General features: G+C 38.1%; 1 protein-coding gene across 8 annotated transcripts in view; it reads left to right on the top strand.

The window, feature by feature from the left end:
* BANK1 (B cell scaffold protein with ankyrin repeats 1) overlaps positions 1-27,039 on the top strand; it is a 132,183-nt gene that overhangs the window by 97,707 nt on the left and 7,437 nt on the right. For all 8 annotated transcript variants that reach the window (XM_085579031.1, XM_077782960.2, XM_085579030.1 and 5 more), the window contains 5 exons: positions 10,159-10,255; positions 11,732-12,031; positions 14,840-15,127; positions 24,313-24,381; positions 25,496-25,680. In XM_085579031.1, coding sequence (XP_085435157.1) covers positions 10,159-10,255; positions 11,732-12,031; positions 14,840-15,127; positions 24,313-24,381; positions 25,496-25,680 — 939 coding nt within the window. The remainder of the gene's footprint in view (positions 1-10,158; positions 10,256-11,731; positions 12,032-14,839; positions 15,128-24,312; positions 24,382-25,495; positions 25,681-27,039) is intronic.

Genomic DNA, 27,039 nt, shown 5'->3' with positions numbered 1-27,039 from the left:
ATCTCTATTTTAGGAAAAAAAGATATAAACTCTCAGGGACAACCTGTCATCTTATTTGCTTTCTTTAACTACAGTATCACCATCCTTCAGTTCATAAATTGCAAGATGTACCTGAACTGAAAGAATAATGCAGGATGGCCAGTGGCAAATTTGTAATAGTTTAATCTGAAAGCAAATACCTGCACCATGTGTAGATCCATTTAGAGTCAAGCAAAAATAAGAGAAGGATCTTACTTGGATTTGAAGACTAAATTCTTCAGAGGCTAATTATTTATCTGATTCACTAGGGTTGTAATTTACATGATACCTATTTCAGAGTGGAAAAGGTTTACTTTTTTTTTATGTTTCTTAAGTTTGCATTTTACATTTTTCCTGGTTTTGTTTATTATACCACATGCTGTAGCAGTGTTTTCCCACAGAATAGCTTCACTAGATAATTTTTGCTGTTTTTGTCTATGGTCTATGTTTTAATAGACATAGTTGAATTCAGTACAGGTAATAACTGCTGTTTCAATTGCTTTTCTCATTCTTTAGCTTTGCTATTGTTTAGAAATGCAAAGATTTTAAGAACCTGAATATAAAAACCCATATCCGAAAACTCTGACTATTCTTAGCACATGTATGTAGAACATATTCTAGAAATACCATGGTATTTAGACGCTTTATCCTGTTCCCTTTTAATTCAATATATTTTTAAAAGTTGCCTAGATAGAGCAAAACTCCTGCTAATTTCTGCAAAAGAAGGGAAATTTCTGAACGTTTACCAAGATTCAGGGCAGAAGAGCAGAATCTCAGAAGTCACCAGAGAATGTAGAAATTTCTGTTACTTGAGTTCAAATGACAATATTGTGACTCTTGGCACTTAAAATGTAGTTCTCATGTAAAATACAGCAGCTGTTTAAATGTTAGGGTAGCACTCTGCAGTGTGTACATAGAATACAGGGGGAAAAAAAAGAGAAATGGTGATGTGTTAATGCTGGAGAGCCTGGGACCAATGAAAAATCATAAATGTTCTGCCAGGAGCATCTATGCAGCTTAGAGTCCAGCCCATCACATCCTTGTCAGTAATCTGGAGCACAGAGCTTTGAAACAAACAGTACTGAATGTTCTTTTCCTCAGCCAGACCATGTTTTCCTCATTACATGAAAAGGAGCTGAAAGTTGCCTGGGCTGGGACCACATTCAATGCCTTCTGCATTCTCTTCCTTCCCTTCCAGAAAGTCTGATTCTTTCAGGAGCCCAAGGCCTTGCTAAATGCCATTTTTTTACTCTTCTTACTTAAGCATTAGCTGTTCTGTTGTGTTAATCTTAAGTTTTCCACAAGTGTTGCTCTTTCACTCGCTCATTACACTTTCAGGTGTGTTTCTGTCTAGCTGTTATTCACTCTACAGTATTTGAAATATTTCACACTCATGGATGATATTGGGGTCATCCAAAACATATTTATGCTTTACAAAGGCAAAATTACTACCTACTTATATAATTTGCTACGAGAATCAAAGAGATTTTCAGAACCAATTACTTTTTCTTGTTTTGGATTCCAAAAAAAAAAAGAACACACAAAACTTTCGTATTTGCCATCTAGGAGAAACAAAAGCAGAAATAAACAGGTATGAGATGTAAAATTCTGTTGTATTTCCTGTCAGACAGACACTTAATTAATTTTCAACCTCCTCTTCCACTTCCAGGGACCTGAGTATCTGTGAACTTTCCTGCAGCTGAGAGTGTATCGGCACTACAGACAGTGCTCAGCAGCAGAAAATTGTCGCTTAAAATTAGTATTTTAATGAACTGATTTCACAAATGTAAAGCAAAATCCCCCAGGCATTAAAGAAATAAGTGGAGGGAAAGTTAATAACTGTGAATTTTAACAGGCAGGTTCTGCCTTGGCAAAGGAGCGAAGCTGGTTCAGGTTTTGGTCCCTCAAGCTGCCACAGCTCCTAGGGACAGGGCTGGGTGGGCAGTGTTAGATTTGTGGTTGGACTTGATGATCTTGGAGGTCTTTTCCAACCTAAATGATTCTGTGATTCTCTCTTTGCTACTGCTGGATCTGCTAAGGGAATAGTAATTTAGTAACTACACTGAGAGTTCAAACAGTGTAATCACAGTCATCAAGTGAAAGAGAAGCTCTCTGGAGAATGATTATTGTTTTGCCCGGGAAAAAAAAATCAGAAAAGCAAGAAAAAAATCTTACCCTGCTAGATTGAAAAATTAACCTGTGTGAGAGATGGGAGTGCTTTTGTGGAGTTTGCAATGATTACACAGCCTGTCAAACAGCAGTGGATATTTTTTTCAGCAGAATCAGTACTCTACAAGATTTGAAAGTCTTTCAAAAAATTGTGTGGGTGTGTGAAAAGTGAAGTAACAAGAATTGTCATTAAAGGAGAAATGAGCTAAAATGAGTCTGAGGAGAAATTTTATTTTTGAATGTTCAGAAGAAAAATCCCTTGCTGCTCAGTAGCTAGATTAGAGAACAGTATAAAATACACAGAAGAGGGAAAGTGAGCACAAATTCTTCAAATGGAGACTGCAGCAATTTGATTTTTAAAAACATATTTTTATCTATACCAGTAAATTTAGTTGTCTGATTTGATTTGAAGTATCCTTTTGTTTCTCTTGCAGTAGATGTTTCTCACAGCCATAGTCATGAAGGCTGTATAATAAGTGAATAGTTATAACACACCAAGCCTTTACTTACTCTTGGTCTTTTTTGTATATTTGTTTCCTAGTGGGTGTGAATTTGTACAAAGAGAGAGCTTTCCCCCCCACCAGACACTCACTGAAAAGCAGGAGTTACCAAAGTTGCAGAAAGTTTACTATGATTTGATAGACAAGCATACAAAGTGTGAAATTGCACAAAATAATACTGCAAATAGGGATCAGTTCAGGTATGCTAGCTGATATGCTGTGCAGTACATCAGCTTGCAATGAAGTTAAAATAAACATGCAAATGAAATGGTTTAATAAGGGAACTCAGAAGGAAATTATTTAATATTACAATAGATAATTTCAAATTAAATAATTCCTTTTTGCTCTTATTAAAATATCTGAACCCAAAGTTGGGTATTCATTGATGTTTTAATTTGTTTCATTTCTTAATATTGTACAAATAATTTGTTTCAGTCATACATTTGCTCCAGACTGATCATGAAATCATTAGATTTTGTCAGTGGTGCATTTAATTTTTTTTTTATAGTTATGTGCATTTTATGTACCTTTAGCTTAATGGAATGGGAACTCTAGCATTTTGTTATCTTTCAGTATTGCAAAAAACATGGTACCAATTGAGACTTGGGACAAATTTTATGCAGATGGAATTTTGCAAATTACTGTGAATGTCACAGTATTATTTTGACTGTCTTTCTGTATCCTTGCTTGGTTTTGACCTTATTTAGTATGTGTTTTCTATGTTCTGATTTGTTAGGGTTAGTGTAATCAGCACATAAGTATGCTTGTCCACCAGATCATGTGATACTCCTGATTGGAATTAACATGAAAAAAAAGTAGGAAGTGATGGGTTAAACTGAAACCCATACAGATAAAGGAAGCAATTATGCACACACCTGTGACCCCAAAAAAGAAATCTGGGAATGATAATGCTGCAGTCGTACACAGCAGGAACATGCCTTTGAAGGATTCAAAAATCTTATGTCCTGCTCAGGTAGAATCAGAAGGGATATTTAAAGATCATCCTGTCTACCCCACTGCCATGGGCAAGAAGATTTTCCACTAGATTATGTTGCTTAAAGCCCTCTCCATCCTGACCTTGAAAACTTAAAACTGTTGGAATTTAAAGGTCTAATGGATGTATGGCAAAGGCAAAAGGGAATAGGGGTAATATGTATTTAAGATTCAACAACACTGCTGTGTTTATTATGTCCAGACATCTTATAAAGAGCCACGTGGTGTAAGCACCTGTGTGAGGAGGGCATGAGAGGTTTGCAATAAATTATGATTGCCTGCTACTCTGAGAAATCATTCTGAATAACAGATCAGTTATTGCCTTCTGTTCCCAGAATGAGCAGCATTATTCAAAAACAGTTGTTGATGTTAAATACCTGTTCTTTTTGTGGTCTAACTTGTGTGGCACACACAATTTTATGTCAGTTGCCTCTTGCCCAGCTGACTAATGGATGTTAGAGACACTGTGAGTGCTGACATTTGGTACTGATACTGCAAGGCCTCAATAAGGCACACAGGGCTGGCTCAGCCATGCTTCCTGAGAAGACAGACAGCATTGCACCTCAGCTTGCTCTGACACATGGGCAGCAAGCAGACAGCAGCAGCATTTTTGGCTGGAAGGATATTATATGCTGTTCTTGGCTTTTTCTAAGACAAACCTTGCTTAAGTCAGGAGGGTGAGTTCAAGCGTTTCAAGGGTTGGATTCAGCCCCTGGGCTGGGCAGCCCACACTGCTTTAAACCCCTGTTTTTCTTCAGTATTGCATGGCAGAATATGTGCAGGAAAGCTTCTTTCCACCACTGTTCTTCCCACCTGCCCGGCTTTACAACTGAGTTGGTTTTCATCTTGGGTTATAATACTGTGTTGAATGTTTCATTGCCCTTATGTTTTAGGGTTTTCTCATGGGTTTTTGCAAGCCTGAGTTATCAAGCTAGCTAATGGGATAATAAAGGTGTTTGATATTAATAAAGCCAATGAACAACAATGTTGGAGCTGTCCTCATTCATGCAATCGATTTTATGAAGTTCCCTTTTTCTGTCATTTCTCCAGGTGCTTATACAGGACCCTGGGAAAAATTAGTCATTAATACTTAAACATTTCCAGTACTTTGATGAATATTTTACATTGTAGAGTATTTGAATATTTGTAATTAATGCAGACTTGAGAATTAGAAAAATTTTATAACCAAAATAGCTGGTCACTAGGCTCAGGAGTGCAGTTGGAACTGAATGAAAGGAAAATGTTTGCCAAATTGCCTGCTTGCAGTTCATGAAGACCTGAGAGTGCAAATGGAAATATTTCCTACTTTATACTAGTTCTCACTTCTGCATTCTGGAAAGCTCTGGCAGGATCGTGATAATGGGCAGAGTGTAGGCTACACCACAGTGAGGATGAGAGAAAAGCAGCAAAAACTGTGAAGGTAGTTGCCAAATGGAAATATATCCCTTTTGCTTCAGTTGCTGCATTGAGAGCCTAAGCAGACAGTGCTGGCAGGTCTGAGGAGTGGTACGAGCACGTCACCTGGGGCTGGGGGAAAAAAAAATCTAACTCCTGTGTTTCAGTCCAGTTTCTCTGAAAGCAAGTTCAGCTATGACAAAGAAATGGTGGAAACATCCAGCCAAGGAAAACAATTTCTTCTGTCTTGATGTTCTAAAATTACTTACCTTATTTACATCCCATTCTCTTCTGTGCTCAAATTCACTCCCAATGGGAGGACATTTTCAGTGGCTTTGTGTACCATCACATAGGCTTTACTAAGGTCCAGGTCACCAGCATCTGCCTGAAAAGGAATACAACAAGAGACATTATCCAATGAGTTTTTAATTGCATTGGTAAGGTTTCTAAGTGAAGGAAACAGCTAGAGGGCTCTTTTCTGTGTAAACAAAGAAGAGGAGATCATTGAAGTTGTCCAGAGAGGGTAACCTTGGTGAGAGCAGTCTAAGATATGTTATTGTATCTAGTTTCTATGACAGGAATGAAAAATAACAACATAATAGTAGCATTAAAAATAAAAAAATAAAATCATATCCAAGTGCATATTTACCTCATTGTGAAGGGAGGATTGAATGAGTACCAAGAGAACAAACCCAAGTAGGATTATGAAGTCCACAGGAAGTAGAAGCTGCATTAGGTTGCTAAGGTCAAGATAGAATTGTAGCATAGACACTTAGAAATACTGTGAGAAAGACCAAGGCACAAAATGAAATGGATCTAATAAGAAATCAGAAGTAACAAAAAATGTTTTTAAGAGTATTTTTCAACAATTCATTGTGAAAATAGAAAGGCTTATTAATTAGTATAATATTCTTGTACTATTCAGTACCCTATTAGCAATTTAAATAATAGAAAGATTTTTCAAATTCCTTCCAAGTCCATGATCCAGTGTAGTGATTTAGGAGTGGGCACATTTTAATATAGTTACATGAAATTTTGAGGTGTTTGCAGTTCACATCACCTTCTAGGCTTTCAAAGTGTTGATTTTACTTTTCAAAGAAAACTGCCTCATTGAGATGTGCACTGAAGAGAAAAAAAAGAAACAAAAGATGCTGAAAGAAGAAGTGCAAATGAGACCATCTCTTCTTGGTTTTCTTCTCTAATGATATTTAGAAAAAATACTTATTTTCTTTAGGATGCCCTGACTCCAAAGACATAGACATCCACATACCTGCTTGGTTGGGATCAGATACTTTTAAAAGCACTGCTGTGCTTGGATCTTGGCTCTATATGCTCTGGCAGCCTTTCTAGCAAGCCCATATAGACTGTGGTAGCGTTAACCAGCATTTTACAGCTTGTTTCTCAAAATCCCAGGAGAATCAGGGCTCCTTATCAGCCGAGGGAGAGGGCAGCTCCTGGAATCTTTCAGACTGGTGTGTCTCAAGGAAGTCATGTGGTAGAAATTGGTGTTTCCTGGTGATCAATGCAGGTTCAACTCTGAGTGACTGGCAGTGACTTGAATGTTATCTTGTTGCTTAATAGTCAGAAGAGGATGCCTGAGACTGTGCCTGTAAGACAGCCGTGCTGCAGTTGTCCTCTGCTCTGAAATGCTGAGTTGCAGAGCAGTGGGAGACAAACAAATGAGCAATGCATTTCTTGGCAGAACTGCAAACTTTGAATGTTGGGAGTAGGATAAGAAGGAATGTTGTGGTGACATGTTATAAACAAATCGGGCAATCAGATTTGTCTCAGCCTTGGAAGAACAGGCCCTAGTGTGACTGGAGGGTATTTTTGGGATGTCTACTTGCAAGCCTGAATTCTATCCAACAGGCAGCTGGAAGTGCCCTAGAATCCAGAAGAAGATCAAATTACCCTACACAAATCAGAAGCTTTTACTTTGTTTCTAGAAATATGAGGTATGGATGTATTTAGATATATCCATTTATATCTTATACATAAAGGATAATGTGAGCTGTGATTGATATATTTACCTGTGAGTTACTGTTTATAAATGAAGTGTTCATGTCCAGATGCTACTCATTCTTGCCATAACTTGATAAAACATTACTGTTGAGTTAGATTCCTCTGAATTCTTTAATGTTTCACTCCTCACTATACAGTAAAGTAAATGCACCTAATTTCAGTGGCATCAGCCCCTGCCAGCATGGATGACTGTCTCAGTTTAACAAAGAGAAAATCTTTCAAACATGTGCCTTACAAAGATGGCTCTTCAGAAAAGCATTGTAAAAAATGCTGACAATATAATAACAATGTTACAATAATTTTATAATATATTAATGTTATAATAATTTTTATAATTAATTCCTGAGTAAGGTACTGAGATAAATCAGTTCAGGCTTTGTATAAGAGAAACAGTTTTGAAGCTATTAAAAAACTTTACCTTTTTGAAAGTCAATAATCAATATGATTAAAATACATAAGAGACAGAAAATTAAGTATCTACATTTTGGCATTTAGTCTTAGGACTTGAAGCAATTTCAGAATCTCAGAGGACTTTCAATGCGTGCCAGCATTCCTGTAGCATCCTGAAGTAAGGAAATTATTTTGCTAACTCATAAACTAGTTTCAAACATTCAGAGCCCTTTTCCGTAGTCCTTTGTAAGCAGTCTTGTGCTGAGAGCAACCTTTTTTACTTCTTTTTGGTTTTTTTTGGTTTTTTTTTTTTTTTGTTTTGTTTTTTTTTTTTTTTTTTTTGGTTGTTTGGTTGTTTTTTTTTTTTTTTTTGTAATGCTGGTTTCCAGTTAAGCTAGTTCTTCCTTTCAAAGGTGGCTTAACTTGACATCCATGAGAAATATCTGGAGTAAATCAAAGATCCATTTTCATGCAAGCAGGCTCAAACAACTTGGAAGTTCAGCTATGCTACTACATTCAAGTTACATGACCCAGGCCGTATAAAAGACACTTCAAACTTAAAAAGCAATGAGCATTCATTCAGGGCACCATGGGAAGTTTTGCAAGCTGAGCCATGGCATTATTCCAATTTAGTTAATTTGCATTCTTAAATAAGGACACTTTCCACTGGCTTTGGAGACTGCACGATTTTCAACTGCATGGTGTCAACATGCCCAGTGTTAGAAGAGACTTCTGTCAATAATTTATTCATTATACAGAATCTTTTCCTAGTGTAAACATATTTAGTTAAAGACTGTTTCCATCTGCTCAGCTTTTCTTTGTCTCATGGGTCCAGGAGACTTTTAGAAAGCGTAGTCAGGAGCTAAACTTCTGTATTGTCTCTTATTCCCTACAACTCAACATTATCAGTGGAGCAGCTATAAACTAGTAGAACAGCTGACTTTCAGTCTTCTGCAACATTCAAATTTCACCTTGAAAGAATTTCCTGGGTGTGGTACTCCAGTGTCATAGCAGAGGAACTTAATAAAATAGAAGAACTTAATAGACTCTAGATGTCTCCTTGCATAATATTTTTTGCACACGTCTTCTCTTCACAGGAAACATATCAAAGTCTTTTTTTTACTCCCACAACGTACACTTACATTTAGCACATGCAGGCCTAAATCTTTTGAAAATAAATATTCTGAAAAGCTCTAACCTTGGGGCTTTTGAGAGGTATCTTGTTCCTGTGAAGCATAAAGGAGCTACATAAATAATAGGGAAGTTCAAGAAAAGCAAAATTCTCTCTCTGGTGCACACATTATATGGGCAGAGATGAATCCTCTATTGTTGGAGGTGAGCATAGCTCTGTAAAGATTCAGGTGTGTTTGTAAAGCAACAAAGCAAGCCAAGGAGGGACCTGTTGCAGTCTGGTGGCTGCAGTGCTTCAGACTGGTATTCAGGAGATGGCTGTGTAAAACAGCAGCAGGGAAGAAGGTATTCTCAGTTCCCCAGAAAAACCTTCTATTTCTCAAAATATTTTCCTCTTTCATGCAGTAAGAACTCTGTCCCTGGGCAGTGATGGTGGTTGCCAGGAGGCAGCAGGATAGTTGGAACAAACTTCTTCAGAGTCTGGCATGAGCTCCTCAGAATTATTTTCTGTGCCATGCAGAAGCATATAACTGCTTATCAATTCTTCCTCTTGACTTCACTGTCCACTATTCTGCTAGTAATTAATCTTGGAGTCTGGATGTTGTATGGACCATGCTGTTTCCCTACCTGCTTTCGGGTTGGTGTATTCAAAGCCCTGTAGTTAAGATTTTGTGATTCAAAACTCCTGATTCATTACTGAGGTCTCCATTGTGTCTATAGAGGATAGTTTTGTATCACACTTACACAAGAATCAAGATCCTGCTGGGTTTCTTTAAAAAAACTGACAATTTTTTGAAATTCCAATTGTTTCTGAAAATCACCAATTAACAAATGTGTGTTCTATATTCTAGACAGCAGAACTGTCTGTAGTTGTGCTACAGGCTTGCTTTTCACTGGTGAGCAGAAGTTTGTACCTCTTCAGCTTGAGGAAATACACTGATAATGTTTCAGAGAACCCATTGTTATGACCCTCCTTGGGCTAATTTTGCATAGCGCTGTGTGAACTTAACAGCTTTCTAGAGGAACAGAACACCACTTTGCCACATTTGGTCTCTGAGGTAGAACTCCAAACATGCTTTGCAGTCCTATTTCTGTTTTTTCAGCACACACATGGCTTTTGGTATAAACCACTGTTTGAAATGAGCTCCCTGGAAATTTCTTGCACTCTTGAGCTCTTCAGTCATGTCCTATGGACTTCGTGTTTTTCTGTTGCTGATCTTTCTTTTAATCTTTGAGTTCTTCACAGCTGGGAGCAGAGTTGGAACTGTTTGGACAGCCCAGCAAAGTTCTAGGGAAAGGGAAATGAGCTTAATCCGTGCTGTGCAGACTTGGTGTTTGGTGTCAGAACATTGCGTCCTTTCACTGTACACAGAGATACACAATCCTTTTGCCTACAGTGTGTAGACCACTACATAGCTGCAAATGCATGATGTTCTGTCTTCACTTTCCTCCTAGCAGAATGTTGTATATTATACCAATGGCAAAATGTGAAGGCAGGAGATGATGCTACTAAAACATCCTCCTTTGTTTTTCTTTCTAGAACTATGCAGCAAGTGATTTCACTAATTGCAAGGAGAAAGTGGAAGACAGCAACGCTTCTGAGCTTATGTTAGGCTCAGAAGCTCCACCAGCCGTGGGTAAGTCATGTTGTCAGACAGCTCTGTTGGTACTGCTCAAATGAATGCATCTTGTGATGCATCAAATGAATTAATTTCTGGGCAGAGAGGGCAAGTTAGTCTGACACTTTCAATTTCCACATGTTACTGCAACTTCCAGGGAGGGCAGATGTCCTAAATGGAGAAGGCACTTGAGGGATTCAGTTGGGATAATAAAGTTCTTGCTTATTAAGAGAGACCCCAGTGCAACCATCCCTCCTTTTAAACTCTGGAAGCTTGTGATCTCCTCTCTGAACTTACAAAACTACTGAATTCTCCAAGCTCTCAGAGAAGAACCTTCATAAAACGGGAGGCACTGCCTACAGATGCAGTCAAGTTCTGTGTGGAGGCACAGATAGTTGACATTTTACATCTTGATATTCCTACTTCCAAGCATAGATTGGTGACAAGCCTGTTGATGATCTGTGTGGTCATATGCATTCCCCTTGAAAACTGCAAAGTTGCTTGTTTGCATTTACCAGTGGTATATATTTTTGCATATATCTTACAGTATCATAGATCTATGAGACTAAATTTAATCCTCTTTTTATCTTGTTGACAATTTTATTTTTTCAACTGCCTCATACATATGAAAAGGACATTTCTTACTTGCAAAGTTCAAACTGGTTGCTTTAGCACATAGAGGTAGATTATAGATACTTTGTAAAAACATGTTAGCTCTGATAAAATTATCACTGTCTCTGTCACATTGTATATGAGAATACCTCAGGGTAAACACCTGGAAAAAGAGCATGAATTGTACCACATTAAGCAGGTAATGCCTCAACCTCCCATTTGAATCAGTGGTAAAAGGCAGGCTTCAACAAAGGATAACTCAGAATGGAAACGTACCTCAAGGGCTCAATAAGGTCTGCTGGCAGATTGTGTAGTTTACTCTGTTACCTTGTTGAGGCTGACTATTAAAGATTTGAAGCTGTACATAGTGATTAAAATGTACACTTTGGTTTTGGTCTGTGGGTCACTAGAGACAGAAAAGCTCTGTTTCCACAAGTCTACAGTCATGTCTCCCATGGACAATGGCTATTTCATTTTAGAGAGATTCAAATCAGCACCCAAATCCTATTGTACAAAATGCAGTAACACAGATGTGTGAGCTAAGGCTTTATTTTGCAAAGTGTTGTACTGTGCTGCTTTGAAAGTCAGATAGCAGAAATTCTGGAGACAGGAAAGGTGTGTGTGATTTCATTCTGACAGCCACTCTAGAAAGGTTTTAACATTGCACACACAAAGATGGTGTGTATCAGAGTAGCAAGATAAAACTTCCCCTGTTGATTTAGTAAATATTTAAAAAGCTCTTCACTGATGGTGTGAATTTGACAGCTTTCCTGCTGTATCAGTTCATAAAAGTTTTATTAGCCATTGTATTCCTTCTGTAGGAATCCTTGAAATGAGAAATGCAGTTTTTAAATGAAATAATGTTTTCTTTAATATCAAAAGCCAAGCAGAACTCAAGAGATCAATATGCAATTGGATCGAGATGCCAACAACAAGAAGTTGAGGTGGATGAGGAAAAGAAGGATGACCCAAAAGACAGCAGAGAGGAGACAGAATATGAAAATGAAGAAGAGGAGGATTCATACAGCCTTCACAACAGTCCTGGCAGGTTGTATGCCAACGTAGGGTATGAGCTCAAAGAGAGCAGGAGAGATTGCTTTTTCTGCAAGAGGCCACCCCCTCCTCCCCCTCGAAATCTGCCTGGCATCCAAAGACAGGACAATCTGCATAATTCATCACAAGGTACAATTTTGGGAGGAAAATAACCCTGGATACAAACACGTGTAAGGGCAGACAATGTACTGCTGTAGAGATTGGTTTGGTCACTTCTAGAAGTAGCTGGGCAGAATGGCCCTGGTGCTACAAAGCAAGCTTGTGCATATGAGGCCATAATTCTGCAAAACAAGCATCTGCATGTTATCTTTGCTGCATCAAAATATTCATGACCAGGTTTGGCAGGTAATACTGTGTAAAAAAAGCTGGGTTCAGCTTTTCCTCACTCTACCTATCTCAAAGAGCTTTCAATGAGTGCATGGTGTACTGGATTTACAAGAGAGTCTTGAAACAAAGATAAAACCTGTATTTTGGTAAAGTAGATTTCATTTTTTTTACCATTTTAAAACATGAAATGCTATAGTGATTTAATATACAAATATTTAATTATATTGTATTTAATATACAACTTGAAGTTTCACAGGTAGACTTAATTGAAAGTGACCATGCAGAGAGAAGTAACAGCATCTTACTGCATTTTAGCCAGTGTTACAGTTATATAGAAGTAAAAAATTGTATTGCAAATTGAAAAGAAAGACAAAAATTCTGACAAATTCTGCCTGGTTTTTTTAATACATCTGCCCCAGAATAAAAATCTCAAATTTTGTGTTGTGGTTTGATTAAAGTGATTAGAAACTCAAAGTACTATTGTATCTGTTTCAGAAGGGATGATCATCAATTTTTCTCATTAGGAAAAACAAGTATGCAAAATAATTCAAGCTTAAATATCAGTTTTGAATAGTTGTATAGGGAAAAAAAACCATCCTTCTTATTTGTTATAGACACTGCTGATAAGTGTACACACAAATCGCTTTTCAGTTTCTCCACAGCTTATTACTGTTAACTCTGTTTTCAAACTTGGTGTAACCTATTAGAGTATTAAATTGCCATCACCAAGCACTCTGATGTTCATATAATTAGGCAGAAATAGCTTTCTATAGGTGGGGGTTTATCCTGTGTTCTGCTGTGCAGGAAAGAAATGGCTGTAGATAGAAAGTCATAAGTGAATTTTAAGAGAAAGAGGAGCAGCATAAAATTAACATTAAAGTTAAACATTAAACACTCAACTGCATCTATATGTGTGTGTAAATGAGGGACCAGTTTTGGCATGTGGGATTTGTTGGTGTAGGTTTGTTATAAATGCCTGTTTTGGAATAGTTCCTATACAGCTACATCACTACAGTAATGTGATCCTCTCGCCCAATGCTCTCTGTCTGCATGTGGGTACCAGCAGAAAACGTTTCCTGGTGTCCTGTGCCACCTCCTGTGCTGGTAAAGCAGCGTTCATCTCTGAATGCTCCTGTGGGAATAGTTCATTTAAAACCTGCTCTGAATTATTCTGTGTTTAGCTGTGGTTTCATCACTGGCAAACGGGGTATCAGAATTCCTCTAGATGAGGACGATGCTTCCTGTCAAAGAGGAATGAGGTACTGCTACGTGTTTTCAGCCAGCTGCTTGCTTTAGGAATACTTCGAAGGTGGAGTACCTCGAAGGCAAGCCCCCTCTACTTCAAGTCTGTGTTTTGGCAGTGGCCTGAGAGTGCCCCCTGTGGGAGTTGAAATAAAGAATGGCCTACGAGAAAGGAACAGAACTTATATAGTGACCTGGAAACAAAATATTGCTCATAGCAGTTGTATTAACATCACTTGTAGTTTCAAAACATATATCTTAGCTAGAATATGTGTTAATAGTACATACTATTATTATTAATACATCCCATTAACAATGTATCCCACTTACAAAGGTTGTTTAGCTCCTCTGAACCCATAAACAGGTAATTTTTTAAATAGCAGCCAAAGGATTGAAAACACCATTAGTGACCACAGCCAAGTTTAGCAGATACACATATGTACAGGCAGTAAATTACAGCACAAGGGAAACAGGAGTCAGTATAAGGATTCCAGGCACCAGGTCTACTGTTTTTGTGGGAAAGATGGGTAATCATGCCAAGGAAGTTATAAACATTTATGGGAACACCAGCCTCAGTGACAGCTTCACACTCCTAGCAGTCTGTAGATGTCTTAAGGTAAATCAGAACAAACCCAAGTATTGGGGAAACCATCAATGCCTTTTAATGCTGTAACAGGCAACAAATAGAGAAAAGCAAGTTTTGAGTAGTTGTACTATGAAATATATGAAGTATAGGGAAAACAGAGAGACATGGAAGTTTTTTGGAGTGGGGAGAGGTGGATACTCTTAGCATAGATTGTAAGTGGTCATACATTTTACCTACATTGTAAAGGGCTTTTCAATTTCTTTTACACCTTGGCCTACAGTAGATCTGTAAAGCCCTGAAAACTCTGTGGGATATTGAGATAGAAAACACAAAATCCCAACATTTCCTAAATTAAGTTTCAATTCTTAAGTCATTTTTGCAACAGGTACCAAACAGATTGACTTTCCAGAATGCCAAGGGCCACAGGTACCACTTACTTGGCTTAACGATGAGTTACAGGTTAGTTACAGCTAGTTACACGTTGGTGTAACTCTCATGAGAGCAACTGGGGCACTCAGTGTTTCTGCAAATATATCCATTTATTTTGTGCCTAATAGCTAAGCATCTACCTTTGATAATCTGATGTAAAATCACAAGGAGGCCCTGCAGTTGGAATTATTTCTTTGGGACATCCTCTCTACTGAGTTAGATGATCAGAGCGTGTTTTATTTTAGAAGTGAAATGAGATCTCTGAGCTATTTTAGGAAACTCTAAAGCTTTAAGATAAATCACAATCTCCTCTCTTTACCCTGTATATGCAACACAATTCCTTCCTTTTTCAGAGAGGATTTTTGTGGAGGACAGGAGTAAAAGAGAGGAGGGTGATGGACTCACAACTGCATGCTGTGGAGAAGACCAAGGTTCCTGTGAGGACGACAGCGAGGAGGAGCACCCCTACACTTGTATGGCACAGGATGAATGTGTGTACGACCTCATCCTGGGGCAGGAGGAGCACGAGGAGGAGAAAAGAAAGCACTGCAGGTCCTTTATCATGAACAGGCCACCAGCCCCTGCGCCCCGGCCCATGTGCTCACTGGTCAAGGAGGAGAACACTCCCTACATCGTACAAGGTTGGTGCTGCTGCCACATAAATATTTTCTGGGAGAATGTAGACTCTTCTCTTGGTCTCTTCTCTGAGCAGTAACATTTTCTAAAATACCAAGATCCCTGTTCAGCTGCCTTCAAACCAACACGTTGTTTGTTTCAGTCAACCTATTCTCACCCTTCAAATGAGCTGAGAACATCTCTGAATAATTTTCAGTTTGCATCGGAGTATCACAGTTTTTATTTAGCTTTTTAAAAATTATGACAATATGATAGAAAATGAAGAATAGCTGGTCTAGCTGTGTGTGTTACAGCAATGGAATGTAGAATGTTCTATTTGAATTTAGCTTTCTTTCCAGCTTCTTTATCACAATGGTTTTACTTTTACTCTGAAATAGCTCTCTTAGATTTTTTTTTTTTCTGATGAGAATTCTCTTTTCTGGGACAAATGCCTGTGTGAGGATTCCTCTTTGAAATACCTTTTCTCCAATTTGAGTTGCTAGGAATGGGCATTTCTAGGTAGGATCATTATATTTCTTGAGGGGAAAATTATGTCTTTTTACCACTTCTATGAAAACTGGGAAACGTTTTTTAGCCATTTCATGGAAATACAAGATCAGAAAGGATTTCAGATCTTTGTAATCCAATTCAGACTGAAACCAAATTTGAAAGTAACAAACGGAATTCAGTGGATATACTGCAGAGATCTCTTTGTAAGTCCCAAAATCCTTCCTGTCTGCATCTCCAGCCTCTTCTACAAAAGCCTGCCAATGCATAAGAATAGGTAGTAAAAAATAGGCTGTCAAAGGACACCATTAAGTTCCTTACTTCATGCTGTGCATGTTTTACACTAGAACAGAATTTATACTGCCCAAAACATCCTACTAAATACAGAGTAGCACCTGCTCTTTCATGCCCATCTCAGTGGATTCTTTTATTCTTCCTAACTAGCTCTCTTCTTCCAGTCTGTGTAACTCCAGATAAGAGTCAGAATGCATGGGCTAATGCATTCATCATTTAGTTGCTCTTTCTGCAGCGTATTCAGGAGGTATAAGTGTAGATTATTACAGTGTAATCCAAGAATGGATGGGTATGGGGGCCTGTTACAGCTACAGAAGTCATGACATGGCTGCTTTTACTGAGGTTGCTAGAGCTGTGTCTCAAATCTTGGTCCACCATTTTCATAGGCCAGTGACTTGGAAACCCTTAGTGGAGATGCCTTATTTGGGAGATTGCTTTTACTGTCTTTTGTTGTACTGGAGTGCTTCTGCTTTGTTTATTGGCTAAGACAGATGCTATCAGAGGAGCTGCTCTGATCTGGTTGTGGTTCCCCAAGTGTATATACATATATTCAGATGTTCACACAAACAGGTTTTTTACCTTTGCTTTCATAAGGATGTAGTGGTAGACAAATTTTTTACCACTAGTTCTGTGAAATCAGCTTCTGGTTCATGATCCTTTGCTTACACAATTCATGAAGAAAAATGGAAAGACTTCAAGAAAGCTTCAGCTAATCACTCAGGTTTCTATTTTCCTATCTATCCTGCTGGTTTCAGGCTGAAATATTTTTTTCTTGCTACTTAGATTAGCAATGTTTTTCCTCCACATTGGTTAAAAAATACTCTTTCCAGTCCAGCAACATCCCAGTTTCCAATTTACTTAGGACTGCTTATATTTGATTAAAAAAAAAAAAACCTATTGTTTTATCTGTATGAACTAGGAAACTTCATTCCAGTCCATCATTAAAACCTGCATGTGTCTGCAGCCCTTCCTTTATCATTTAAACAGTGTAAAATACTCTAGATATGCATAAACACATATTTTATCTAGTAATTAAATTGATGATGGTTTTGGGGTTTATTTTAATCTATTATATTAAAAAGAATATTGCAGATAGTGCAAAGTCAAATAATCAAAAAGTTAGAATTGAGGTAGTTTTACCCTTTCTGCCTGCCAGGAACATTTCAATACAGTAATAAGTAGATAGCCATATGCAGCTACTTATCTCAGATATTTTCTTTCATTTTATCTAGTGTTTAAGGTGGGTAAGCATTAAAAAATCAGTGTTTTTCATTCTCATTTTGATTAAAATATAATTAATGCCTGCTTTGAGGCCCCATGTGTTGTTTCAGACCTTCCTGTTATAAATCTTTGATTCTGCATCCACTGAGTTTTGGGATGCCCAGTATGAAGTAATATTCTTGAGGTGAACAAAATTGATAACACTTTACCCATTCAAAGTAGAGATACCATTGATTTCAGTGGTCACTATGAGTTCTCAGAACTTCAGATTAAATCCTTAGTGTGTCTGGTCAGTACTCTGATGTCAGGCATTGCAAGTTGGATTGCTGCCTTAAATGACTTGTCTGACTTTTGGCCAGGGCTTTGTTGGAAAGAGAAGAACTGTCCTGCAGAGCAACTTCTAGTTACTTAACTGAGCCATCCTTCCCTCCTCTGTATTCACTTTTTATTTGCTAAATACCTTTTAATGTCTAAAACAAATTATTTAATATCCCTGTAAGAATCAGATTGTCTTCACTGCACAGTTCTGGTTGATCTTCAGAGCTGTTCCCTTCTGGCATTCAGTAAGGCACAGCTCCTGTGGAAAAACAGAACAGAGTACGATGTCCAGAGAGGGACTGTGTTAAGGCATTTGCTCACAGATGGATCCCCATGTACTTTGGGAGTACATGGAAAGCTTCATGCCCCAAGGATGGCAGAGGCTGGTGTGATTGTGCTATGCACAGATGCATGAGGAGCATTTTTTTCTTGTGCTTTATGTACCCATAGATAGGCTCATTTATTTGTAGGGACAAGTAAGCATTGCATAGCAGAAATGCCTTTTTCCTCCTGGATTGCATGCGGTGACTCTTTTAAATTTATTTTTATATCCATCTGGAGAAATCAAATGGCTGAATTTCCATGAGTGCTTTCACCACACGTTGAATGAAGGCTATGACATTACAAAAGAGTATATTCTCCTTTAAGCAAAAGTGGTGGTGCTTCCATGAGAATAGCAACCAAGAAGAAAGCAAGCAAATAGCTTTCTTTGTAATAACTAGCTTTCAAATACATGGAATATCAAGTTTACACTGGGCAGAAAGCCTGCTCCCTGTAGATTACCCCACTTGGTGTTCTGCAAAAGAGGATAGGGAAGAGTTGATCTATAGAAAGCAAACATAGGATTTGACAAGAGTCACTTTCAGGGCAAGATCTACACTTTAAAACCTAGGCTGTAAACAGTCAGGAATGCAAGATGTCACAACTGAACTACCACAATTTACAGTTTGAGCATCTGCCTTAAATTTGCTGACACATAAATTCTGAGAAACATGGGGGAGTTGAAAGATTTAAAACATAAATGTTCTAATCACTTTTACTCAGTTTCATTTATTATACTTTCAAATTTTAATGAGCATTCAAACTGCTGTATTGAACACTGGTAAACAGACTGCATTATTAACAGAGAGTAGATTTGTTCTTTAATTTAGTCCACTGCAAGAATTTTATCTTGTGTGTGAAAGGCTTATCAACCAGTGGAGCTGCAAGTTGGTGCCAAGTAGCTCATTGTCCAGATGGTGTGCTCTCTTACTGTGCTCCCTTACCATTCCTTAAGTGCTAAGTATTCCTCTGAAGGTTATTTCAGTGTTTTGTTCAATTGTCTGCTGCCAAAACAACTGTTAAATAAACATTTGAAGGTGTTGTATTTCCAGTTTAGAGTGCAATTTTTAATGTTCCCTATTGATACCAAGTTTGTTTGAGCTGGAAACCAAAGTCCTTTGTGTAGCTGTAGGACAGATACATGAGTTTCTGCAATGCCCCTGCCATTTCTTGAAGCCTTACCTACTAGGACTCCTTCAGGGTTAAGGATTACATTACTGTTCTGGTTTAGTCATTTATCTCTCATCACCAGACCATTAGTATGAAAGGGTTTCTCTGCAACAAGGATACCTGTCCTACAACAGCATAAATTTCCTATGCTATAGACTTTATTTCTCTGCAAACCTCTCTCAAATCCCTGAAGGAATGTATTTCCCTTCTGTGCACTGAAAACATTTTGCTATTTAAAGATAGCTGTCTGTGGGACCTCACCATAGGTTTAAAAATTAAAAGTGGAAAAATGTATTTTCCAGTTACTGTTCCAGTGGAGAATAACATTCTCATTGCTCATCAAAATCATAGGGTATGCAGAAGAAGTAGCATCCAGTGGATATTTTTAGGGAAGCAGAATGTCTCACCTACAGGATAGACAGCATAAACCCACTGAAGTGAATAAATAAAATCCAGAACAGAACTGTTAGTGTCTTGGAAACTTATCAGGCTGATTACTGGGAAATACAATGATCACATCCTGAGCCAGTAATTCTTATTAAGCCAATTGTTTAAATGCTCTAAAGCAGGGGTTTCCAAAGTGAAGCCTCAGAGTCCATGCAAATTGCAAAACATTTATGTCCCACAGAGAGATTCTGTAGTACTCTCCTACAGTGAGTATAAAGTACTGCACTGCAGATGAATTTCATTATGTATTCCTAACTTAAGGGTGTTTTTCCATGAATGAAATACTAGGGAGCACTGTTTGGCTGGTAGTTAGACTGTTCTTACAGACCTGGTTGGGAGTGATATACCAGCTTCACCCTGGTCTTCATTCAATCAGATTTTATGCTATCATTGTCTGCATTCAATCAGATTTTATGCTATCTGAACTTTGGTAGATTGAAAAGTACTAAATAAGGTACAGAGAGAGAAAAATATTTATGGGATGCTGTCTGGCTGCAAACCAAACTGTTCCAAATACCGTATTTGTAGTAAAACCATGTATAGAGTCCTTCCCTTTTTGCTTTTCTCTGCTCAAGAAAAATGGGACTAAAGAAGTATATTCAGGTTTTACACCCTGGAGCAAACTCTCCTTGAGTATATCACTAAAGTCCTTCCAGCTTCGATGATGCACTAAGTCAAAATTCTGACAAGAGCAGAGATGTGAGAACTGTTTTCATTGTGTACTGTGTACAGTACATTGACACCATCTCCTGAGCAGCACCTTGAACTAACCGCTGGTGCCTCTTACTCACTCACTCACTCTTTACTCGTTCTGTAAGAAGGGGGTTCTGGTATTATTTTTATTATCTTGCTTCATTTTAGGGGAGTCATCTCTGTAGAATCTCCTGAGGTCCCTTTGTGACCAAAGTTGCTGGGATTCTAACAAATATGAGCTCATATTTGTCAAACTCACAATCTCACTGCAAATTGTGAAGGGAATTGCTGGTGAGCATATGTTTATTTTTGGACTAATATTTTCACATTGTCATTACACCGTAATTCCTTTTAAAATAATTTTGCTTTTGGTCTGAGAAAACGGAATGGTTCATTCTCAGCCAGCTAAATAGCTGTGGAAGGTAGAATAGAGATCCACTCATCCCATCTTAGGCTGGCAATAGCCTAAGTTGGGATGAATGGACATGATGCTGTCACTGAAAAGCCCTGGCAATGTAAAGGAGCAAAGTGGCAGGTTGGTATTTCTGCAGGTGCACTTGGCATCACCTAGTCTGTATTCTGATGAAATATGAGTGTGTGTTCTCAAAAACATCTTGAGTGCCAGGCTGCCCATTTAGGTCTGATCAGAATCCCTGTATCAGTGTAGATGTGGTCACTCGTTTTCCTGCACTGATGCACTTAAGACTGCTCAGTCTTTTTCCCTTTGCATCGTCATGGTGTAGGTGTACCCAGACACCGATGCTGCCCTCACAGGACAGCTTCTGAGATTTGAGCCTTTGTTACTTGCACCATAATACCTGGATCTACCTAGATCAGATTCATGAGCCATGATGATATTCTTTTAATCCATGCCCAGCTGCCTTGCCTTGTGAAAAGAAAAAAATCTGTTTACAAGATCCCATTTCCTTAGTTGATTTCATGTTATGAGTCACTGGAATTTTTTATTTTCATTTTGAATATGTGAAATATTTTGTATAAATGTTGGAAGTGGTCATTAATCATCTCTTACAAAACTTACTGGTTAGCATTGCATTGATGACCTCTCTTGAGTCCTCATGCTGAGTGATGTTCGGTGCGTTAGCAAACAAAACAGACAAAAGGAAAATAGATCTAAAAAGATGTGAACAAACATCTGCAGAGTTCTCCTCTCCTGAATAATAAGCATCATTCTACTATACTCCTTCCTTAGTATTCTCTGTCATTTGTCATCTCTTGCTGTGCTACATCTAATTTACAATCCAATCCCTACCAGAAAAAAAGAACTTAGAGGCTTTATTTGCCTAGGTGCTATGCATACACAGTTTAAATGTTAAAATGTTTAAATAATGTGGAAAAAGTTGAATGGACAAAGGCAGGAGTCTCTCCCTGCAAAATATCCTAAACAGCAATTCACCCCTCCTTCTCCATTCTTCCATTAATCATGAATTAATTACATGATGATTCTAAAATGAATGAAGCAAAAACCTACGAAGAGTAAGGAGGCAGTGTGCAAACCCACTGTAATTTGCAACTGAGTTGTGTTACTAAGTGCAACTCTAGTATACTAATTCATTTGAATTATCACTTAGCCGTGTGTTCATATAAAGATTTTGTTTTCCTGTATTTAAATTTAGAGTGTTTCCTAAGGAAAACAGTAATATATAATTTTGTTTGGAACATCAGCTCATTGAAGCAATGCATCTTGAATTTCCTAGGCAAGCTGAATTCAGAATAGTTATATTTATTGATAGATTTTTTTAATCACTGTGTTTTCACCTTTGTGTTTGTGCTACTGAAAGTGTCAAGTAACTATGCATTAGGTATGATTAGCTCATATGTTCTTTCAGAAGTAGGTTCATCAGTCTAGCTTTGTTTGAATCACTGGTGCGTAGTGGAAACTCTTGTTTCATTTTTAGAGATATGTTGCCAATTCAATAAATTAGGCAACATCCCTCATAGTTTAGATGAGTAAAGTAAAATACAAATTATAGACCATGTGTTAGTTGATCATTGCCTCTTAGCTGATATGAGTTCTTCTCTCCCATGATCTAACTCTTCCCATGTTTTGATTTCCTGTGTTTCCTAATTATGTCGCTAAACCATTTTTGAAATATCATTGTGCACCTGTGGCTCCTTAACATTACAGCTTTGTTCTAGATTCAGTTAATTCTGAAAATCAAATTCCTGGCCCTTTCGTCAACCTGCAGCTATTGTAAAAACTTTCATTCTCTTTTTCTAGACCCTGTATACTCACCACAGTTACTTGCAGTTTGTTACCATAAAGTGGTTTTCTTAGTTCAGAATTATACCCAGAAGACTTAGATTTCAAATTTTTCTAACCATTGGTGGTGCTAACCAAGAAAATATTAACCAAATTTCAAGCCTCATAATATTATTTATCTGCATGTCCAGACAGCCTGAAACAACATCTTTAGTTAGTCTAATATAAAACAGGCAATTCAGAATTGGATCCCACTCACTTTCCAAGACTTACATTAGGAATTTTCCCAGAGTTCTGCATATTTACCACAAAATTTGTATTTTGTCCCACTTTTTAAATGTTGTTTTCTGGTTTCATGTCCTATTAGAAAATATTGCAGTAGTTTCATTCTCTCTGAGTTTGCTTTGCTAGAAGAATATTGAGATTACATTACATTCCCAAAGGGAAGCCTTACTGCCTGAGACATAAAAATGTATTTAGGGCTTGCAAAGAACTTCATCTGTATCCTGTAGCAGCTGAAGAGAGGAGAGGGAATGAAGTGGAATTGTTTACTAGTTTATCTTCCATTAAAAAGTAATACAATATATCCCTGTTCAAGATTGCCTGTTTCTTTTATTTCACTGCTGTGTTCAAGTAGCTCATAAGTAACTGGAATGTGGGAATGAAAGGGTGAATTCCCAGAGTTCTCCCTAAACCTATGGCAGTTGTACAGTGGAGTGTTCCTGCCTTTCCAGGCATTCCACAAACAGGCATTTGTTTTCACTGACCTCACCCACACTGAATACTTGCTGCCAACTAAAATCATTTCAGCAAGATGCAGCACATAAAGTGGTTTTAACAATTTTACTTTTCACTGGAAGAGTAATTCCATTTCTGATTACTCCAACACTGCAAAACTCAGCAGAAATTTCAAGGCCTATCAATTAAAGTGCTTTCCAATCAGGCGCATTGTTGAGTATGTCCCTTCTCCTCTTTATGCAGTAAAATTCAGGCTGCCTGCATTACCTCTGTGCTCTCATTATTTTAATTTCATCTTTAGAAGGAGAATACTATTTCAAGCAGAGAAGAAAACACTGCAAACATACGTTGTAGGATTTTTTGATAATTACAGAGAAAGTATTTAAAAAGTTAAAATGTAACAGTGTTTGGCTGAGCTAGGGACATTAAGTGAGAGCGTGCCTGCTCAGCCGCTTGAGCAGAGCTCCCTTGGCCTGGGCCTCAGTCCCCAGGAAAATATTTGCTCCATTGAACTGGCACATTTGCTGCATTGCAGTGATGACAGAGGATTATTTAATTGGCAGGAATTATTCTAGGTTCTAGAATGTCCATTTGTTTAGCGAAAATCAGAACTGAGACTTGAGAGAAACCTACTTACATTTCTTCATCTTTAGATGAATAGACAACTCAGAGGCTGTGTCAGAAACTGAGCAATTCCCACCTCCTGGGTGCTACATAGGCTGCCAGCAAAAGTTTGGGTGCTGCATTTCAGGGTGTATCGAGGCTGGCTGTACTCTGGGCACTTCACAGGAGTGGGAATGGTGGGCTGCTCTAACTGGGGGGTTGTGCTTTGCCGTTTCTAGTGCTTGAATAAAGTACACGCAAATATACACACACACTTTATTCAGCAGTGTCACTATTCTCACCTGGTACTATTGGGGTTTTTTCTGCCCAAGTTTTCCCCATAAAATAAGGAACAGGCTATGGTGTCTGTACCATCTGCAGAACTCTGAGATCCTGCTGTTTCTTCTAGACACGTAATATGCTAGTGTGATAAATCCTTTTAATTTTCTTCAAAGTGTCTTGTAATGGTTTCTGTAACATCAGTAATCCTGCCATTCTGTGCAACAGAACAATTTTTTGAGTAATTAACATTAGACTGACAAGTGGGTTGAAAAATACTCTTAGACTAGAACAAAAAATGTATTCCAGCTTGCTTTTATGAGTTTCCTCCCTTCATTGAGAATGTGATGGTTTTTATTGCCATTTTTCAGCTAATTTATATTCCTAATTTTGTTGCAGTGTTTCAGCAAAAGGCCTGTCGAGTGACCAGTGACAACAGCAGGACATACTGCGAGGCCAGGAATCCTGGTACAGAATTTAATTTAGCTCTTTAACTGCTGTGATATTTTTCAGTAGAGCTAGGAGAGTTTTGCTGTGGCTTGATTTTGGGTGATTTAGCATCTGTTTTGCCACCTACAATTTATATCCTTAATGGTATTGCAACATTAAGAGATCAGATTAAAGAAAGAAAACTGAAAGTTATAGTCTTATGGGAAAGATTTATAGAGTCAGAATTACTTTACACTTTTCTGTTTCCCTTCCTGATTGTGTTAAAGCCAAGACAAGGAAGGACAGGAGGGCTTAGCTGGGAAGTAATTCCAGCCATGGAAAGAGAGAAGTGGAGAGAGCAACAGTTCTCTCCTGGGTACCCCAAGATGCATGCAAAGTTGATTACTTGTGGCAGTCCAGTTGTTACTTGAGTTGTAGCACATTGCAATGTTGCTGCTATAGATTCCATTAATGGTACCTTCCTTGCTTGAAATGAAGATAGTGGTGCATGATGGAACATAAAAACTGACCCGAATCATATTTATGGTTTAAATTTTTATTCTAGCCACACCTCCCATGCAGTGAAACAGATGCAACAGCCTCATAGAGGACTCAGAGCCCCTGTTCCATGGCTGCTCACGTGTTCTGGATCAGCCATTCCAGAATCAGTATCCTGGGGAGAAGCAGTGATACACCTCCCTGGAGCAAGCTGTGAATCAGATAATGCACATCTCCCTTCAGCTGTGCATTCTGTCATAATCTCCAGGAGCACTGGGCTGCAGTGTTTTCTTGTTGCTGCAATGTATTTAGTAATGTATTTCCTTCCTTGGAGGAAGACAATCTTTTGAAATTTCAAGATGCTTCCTGACCAAATTTTAGCCACAACTTTTGTGATATGTAATGTATGACATAGAAGAAGAAAGGATAAAAAGGTGCTCTGGATATTTTATATAGCAACCTTTTCTTTTTAAATGTCAGTACTGTAACTGTAGTGCTAGAAGGAAATTATTTTATGAACCAACACTAATGGACAATCCATGGACCAGGGCAGCAGTGATGAAGGAAATGTTTGGGGTGCTGCTCTGCTGCCAAAGAGGAATGCTAGAATCCTCACTGATTTGTTGCATTTCTTACGTTGTACATTTTGTTGTAGAAGCAAACAGAGGCCACACTGAGACAGTAACTTACAGCACTGTGGTACACAGGATCCCTCCTGAACAGGAAGAACTCATCCACTTGCAGAAACAGGTGAAAGAGGGGGCAATTTCTGTGGATGAAGCCCTTGACAGATTTAAACTGTGGCAGAACAAAAGGCAGAGACTACCATCCACTCAACAGGTATGAGTTTGAAATTTGTTCCTTGATAGGAATCTTGATCAGATATTCTAAAAACAAGTTCTTGTGTTTTGGCTTCTGCATACGAAGTCAAAAGTAATAATCATTATTTATATGCAAATCAGCTCCCAAGGAACTTGCTGGTTATGGTTCTGAATCTTCTAGATACCTGTTCCTACTGTTGTTTGAGAGGTTTTCTGAGTTTGGTTTAAGTCCAGAGTTAAACATGCTGGTCTGCTAAGACTTGTGTTTTAAACTGTTGGGTGATGTGCATCTTTCATGAAACCACAAACCTTATGTCACCAGACAAACCAAATGTGCTACTGAGCAGTGTCAGCTAACAAAACCTGACTATATCAAGCATACATTTATTCTAGCAATTACAGTATATTAACTTACACCAGGCTTTATGCCTGACTGAAAAGCTTGAATATACTTAGTGAAATCCACAATTGTTGGCAATGCTCTACAGCTGCTTTGTATTCAATTTATGGAGTAAATTGAGGTACACAAAAACAGGATTTACAAAAACCCACACACTGAGTCACTGAAAGTACTGCATCAAAGCTGTAAATCATGGAGAGGATGTTTGTTAATTACTTCTAAAAAGACACACGGAGGAAGAGGTTATGCCCTTGTTTTATATGAGGTCATGCATTAACAAAAATAATTTCTTGTTGTACTTTAGGTCATTTAGTAGAAAAAAGAAAAGCAAAGCTAGTCTGCTGCTTTTCAGAGTGAAAGAGCTATCAGATGCTGCCAGCAAAGAGAGTGCTCTTTGTGTTTGCATCTACTTGAAAGTTTGAGCTTTATCATCACAGTGGAACACTTAACAACAAAAGTGCAAGGTCCTGGAACAGTCTGGGGGCCCTTTCCCAAGCTGGGCAGCAGCAGCACAGCACTAGGATGCCACCTTCCAAATCCATCTGCAGCCAAGCATGTGGATGAATTGCTGGGATTGCTCTTAGTCAGGGGCATTTCTTGTGCAGGAAGATATCTAATCTGTACCATGATAGCATCACCAAGTTATAAGTCTTTTTCTTGGTAAACTAGAAGATGCCCATATTTCAAGGAAGATTTACTTGGCCTGTATTCAGTGCTTCAGGGAAAAAGCTACTTTGTAGTGGTGGTTTTTATCCTGCATCGCATATGTGACTTTTCTTTGGTTTTGTTCCACAGAGAAGTCTTTTCTTCTTAGTTCTCTACAAACATGATGAACTGACTTCATGCTGTCACTGAAGTTTTTTGTCCTTCATTTGGATTTTTGAAAAAAAAATGCTTTTCCATTAAAAAAAACAAACCAAAACCATTTTTTTTCAAAAAAACAAAAAAAACAAAAAAAAACAAAACAAAACAAAAAAA

Source organism: Lonchura striata, chromosome 4 (genome assembly GCF_050655825.1).
Source record: "Lonchura striata isolate lonStrDom1 chromosome 4, ASM5065582v1, whole genome shotgun sequence".
Taxonomy (NCBI): Eukaryota; Metazoa; Chordata; class Aves; order Passeriformes; family Estrildidae; genus Lonchura; species Lonchura striata.
The sequence above is the reverse complement of the archived record's forward strand: the minus strand, read 5'-3'. Positions and strand labels throughout refer to the sequence as shown.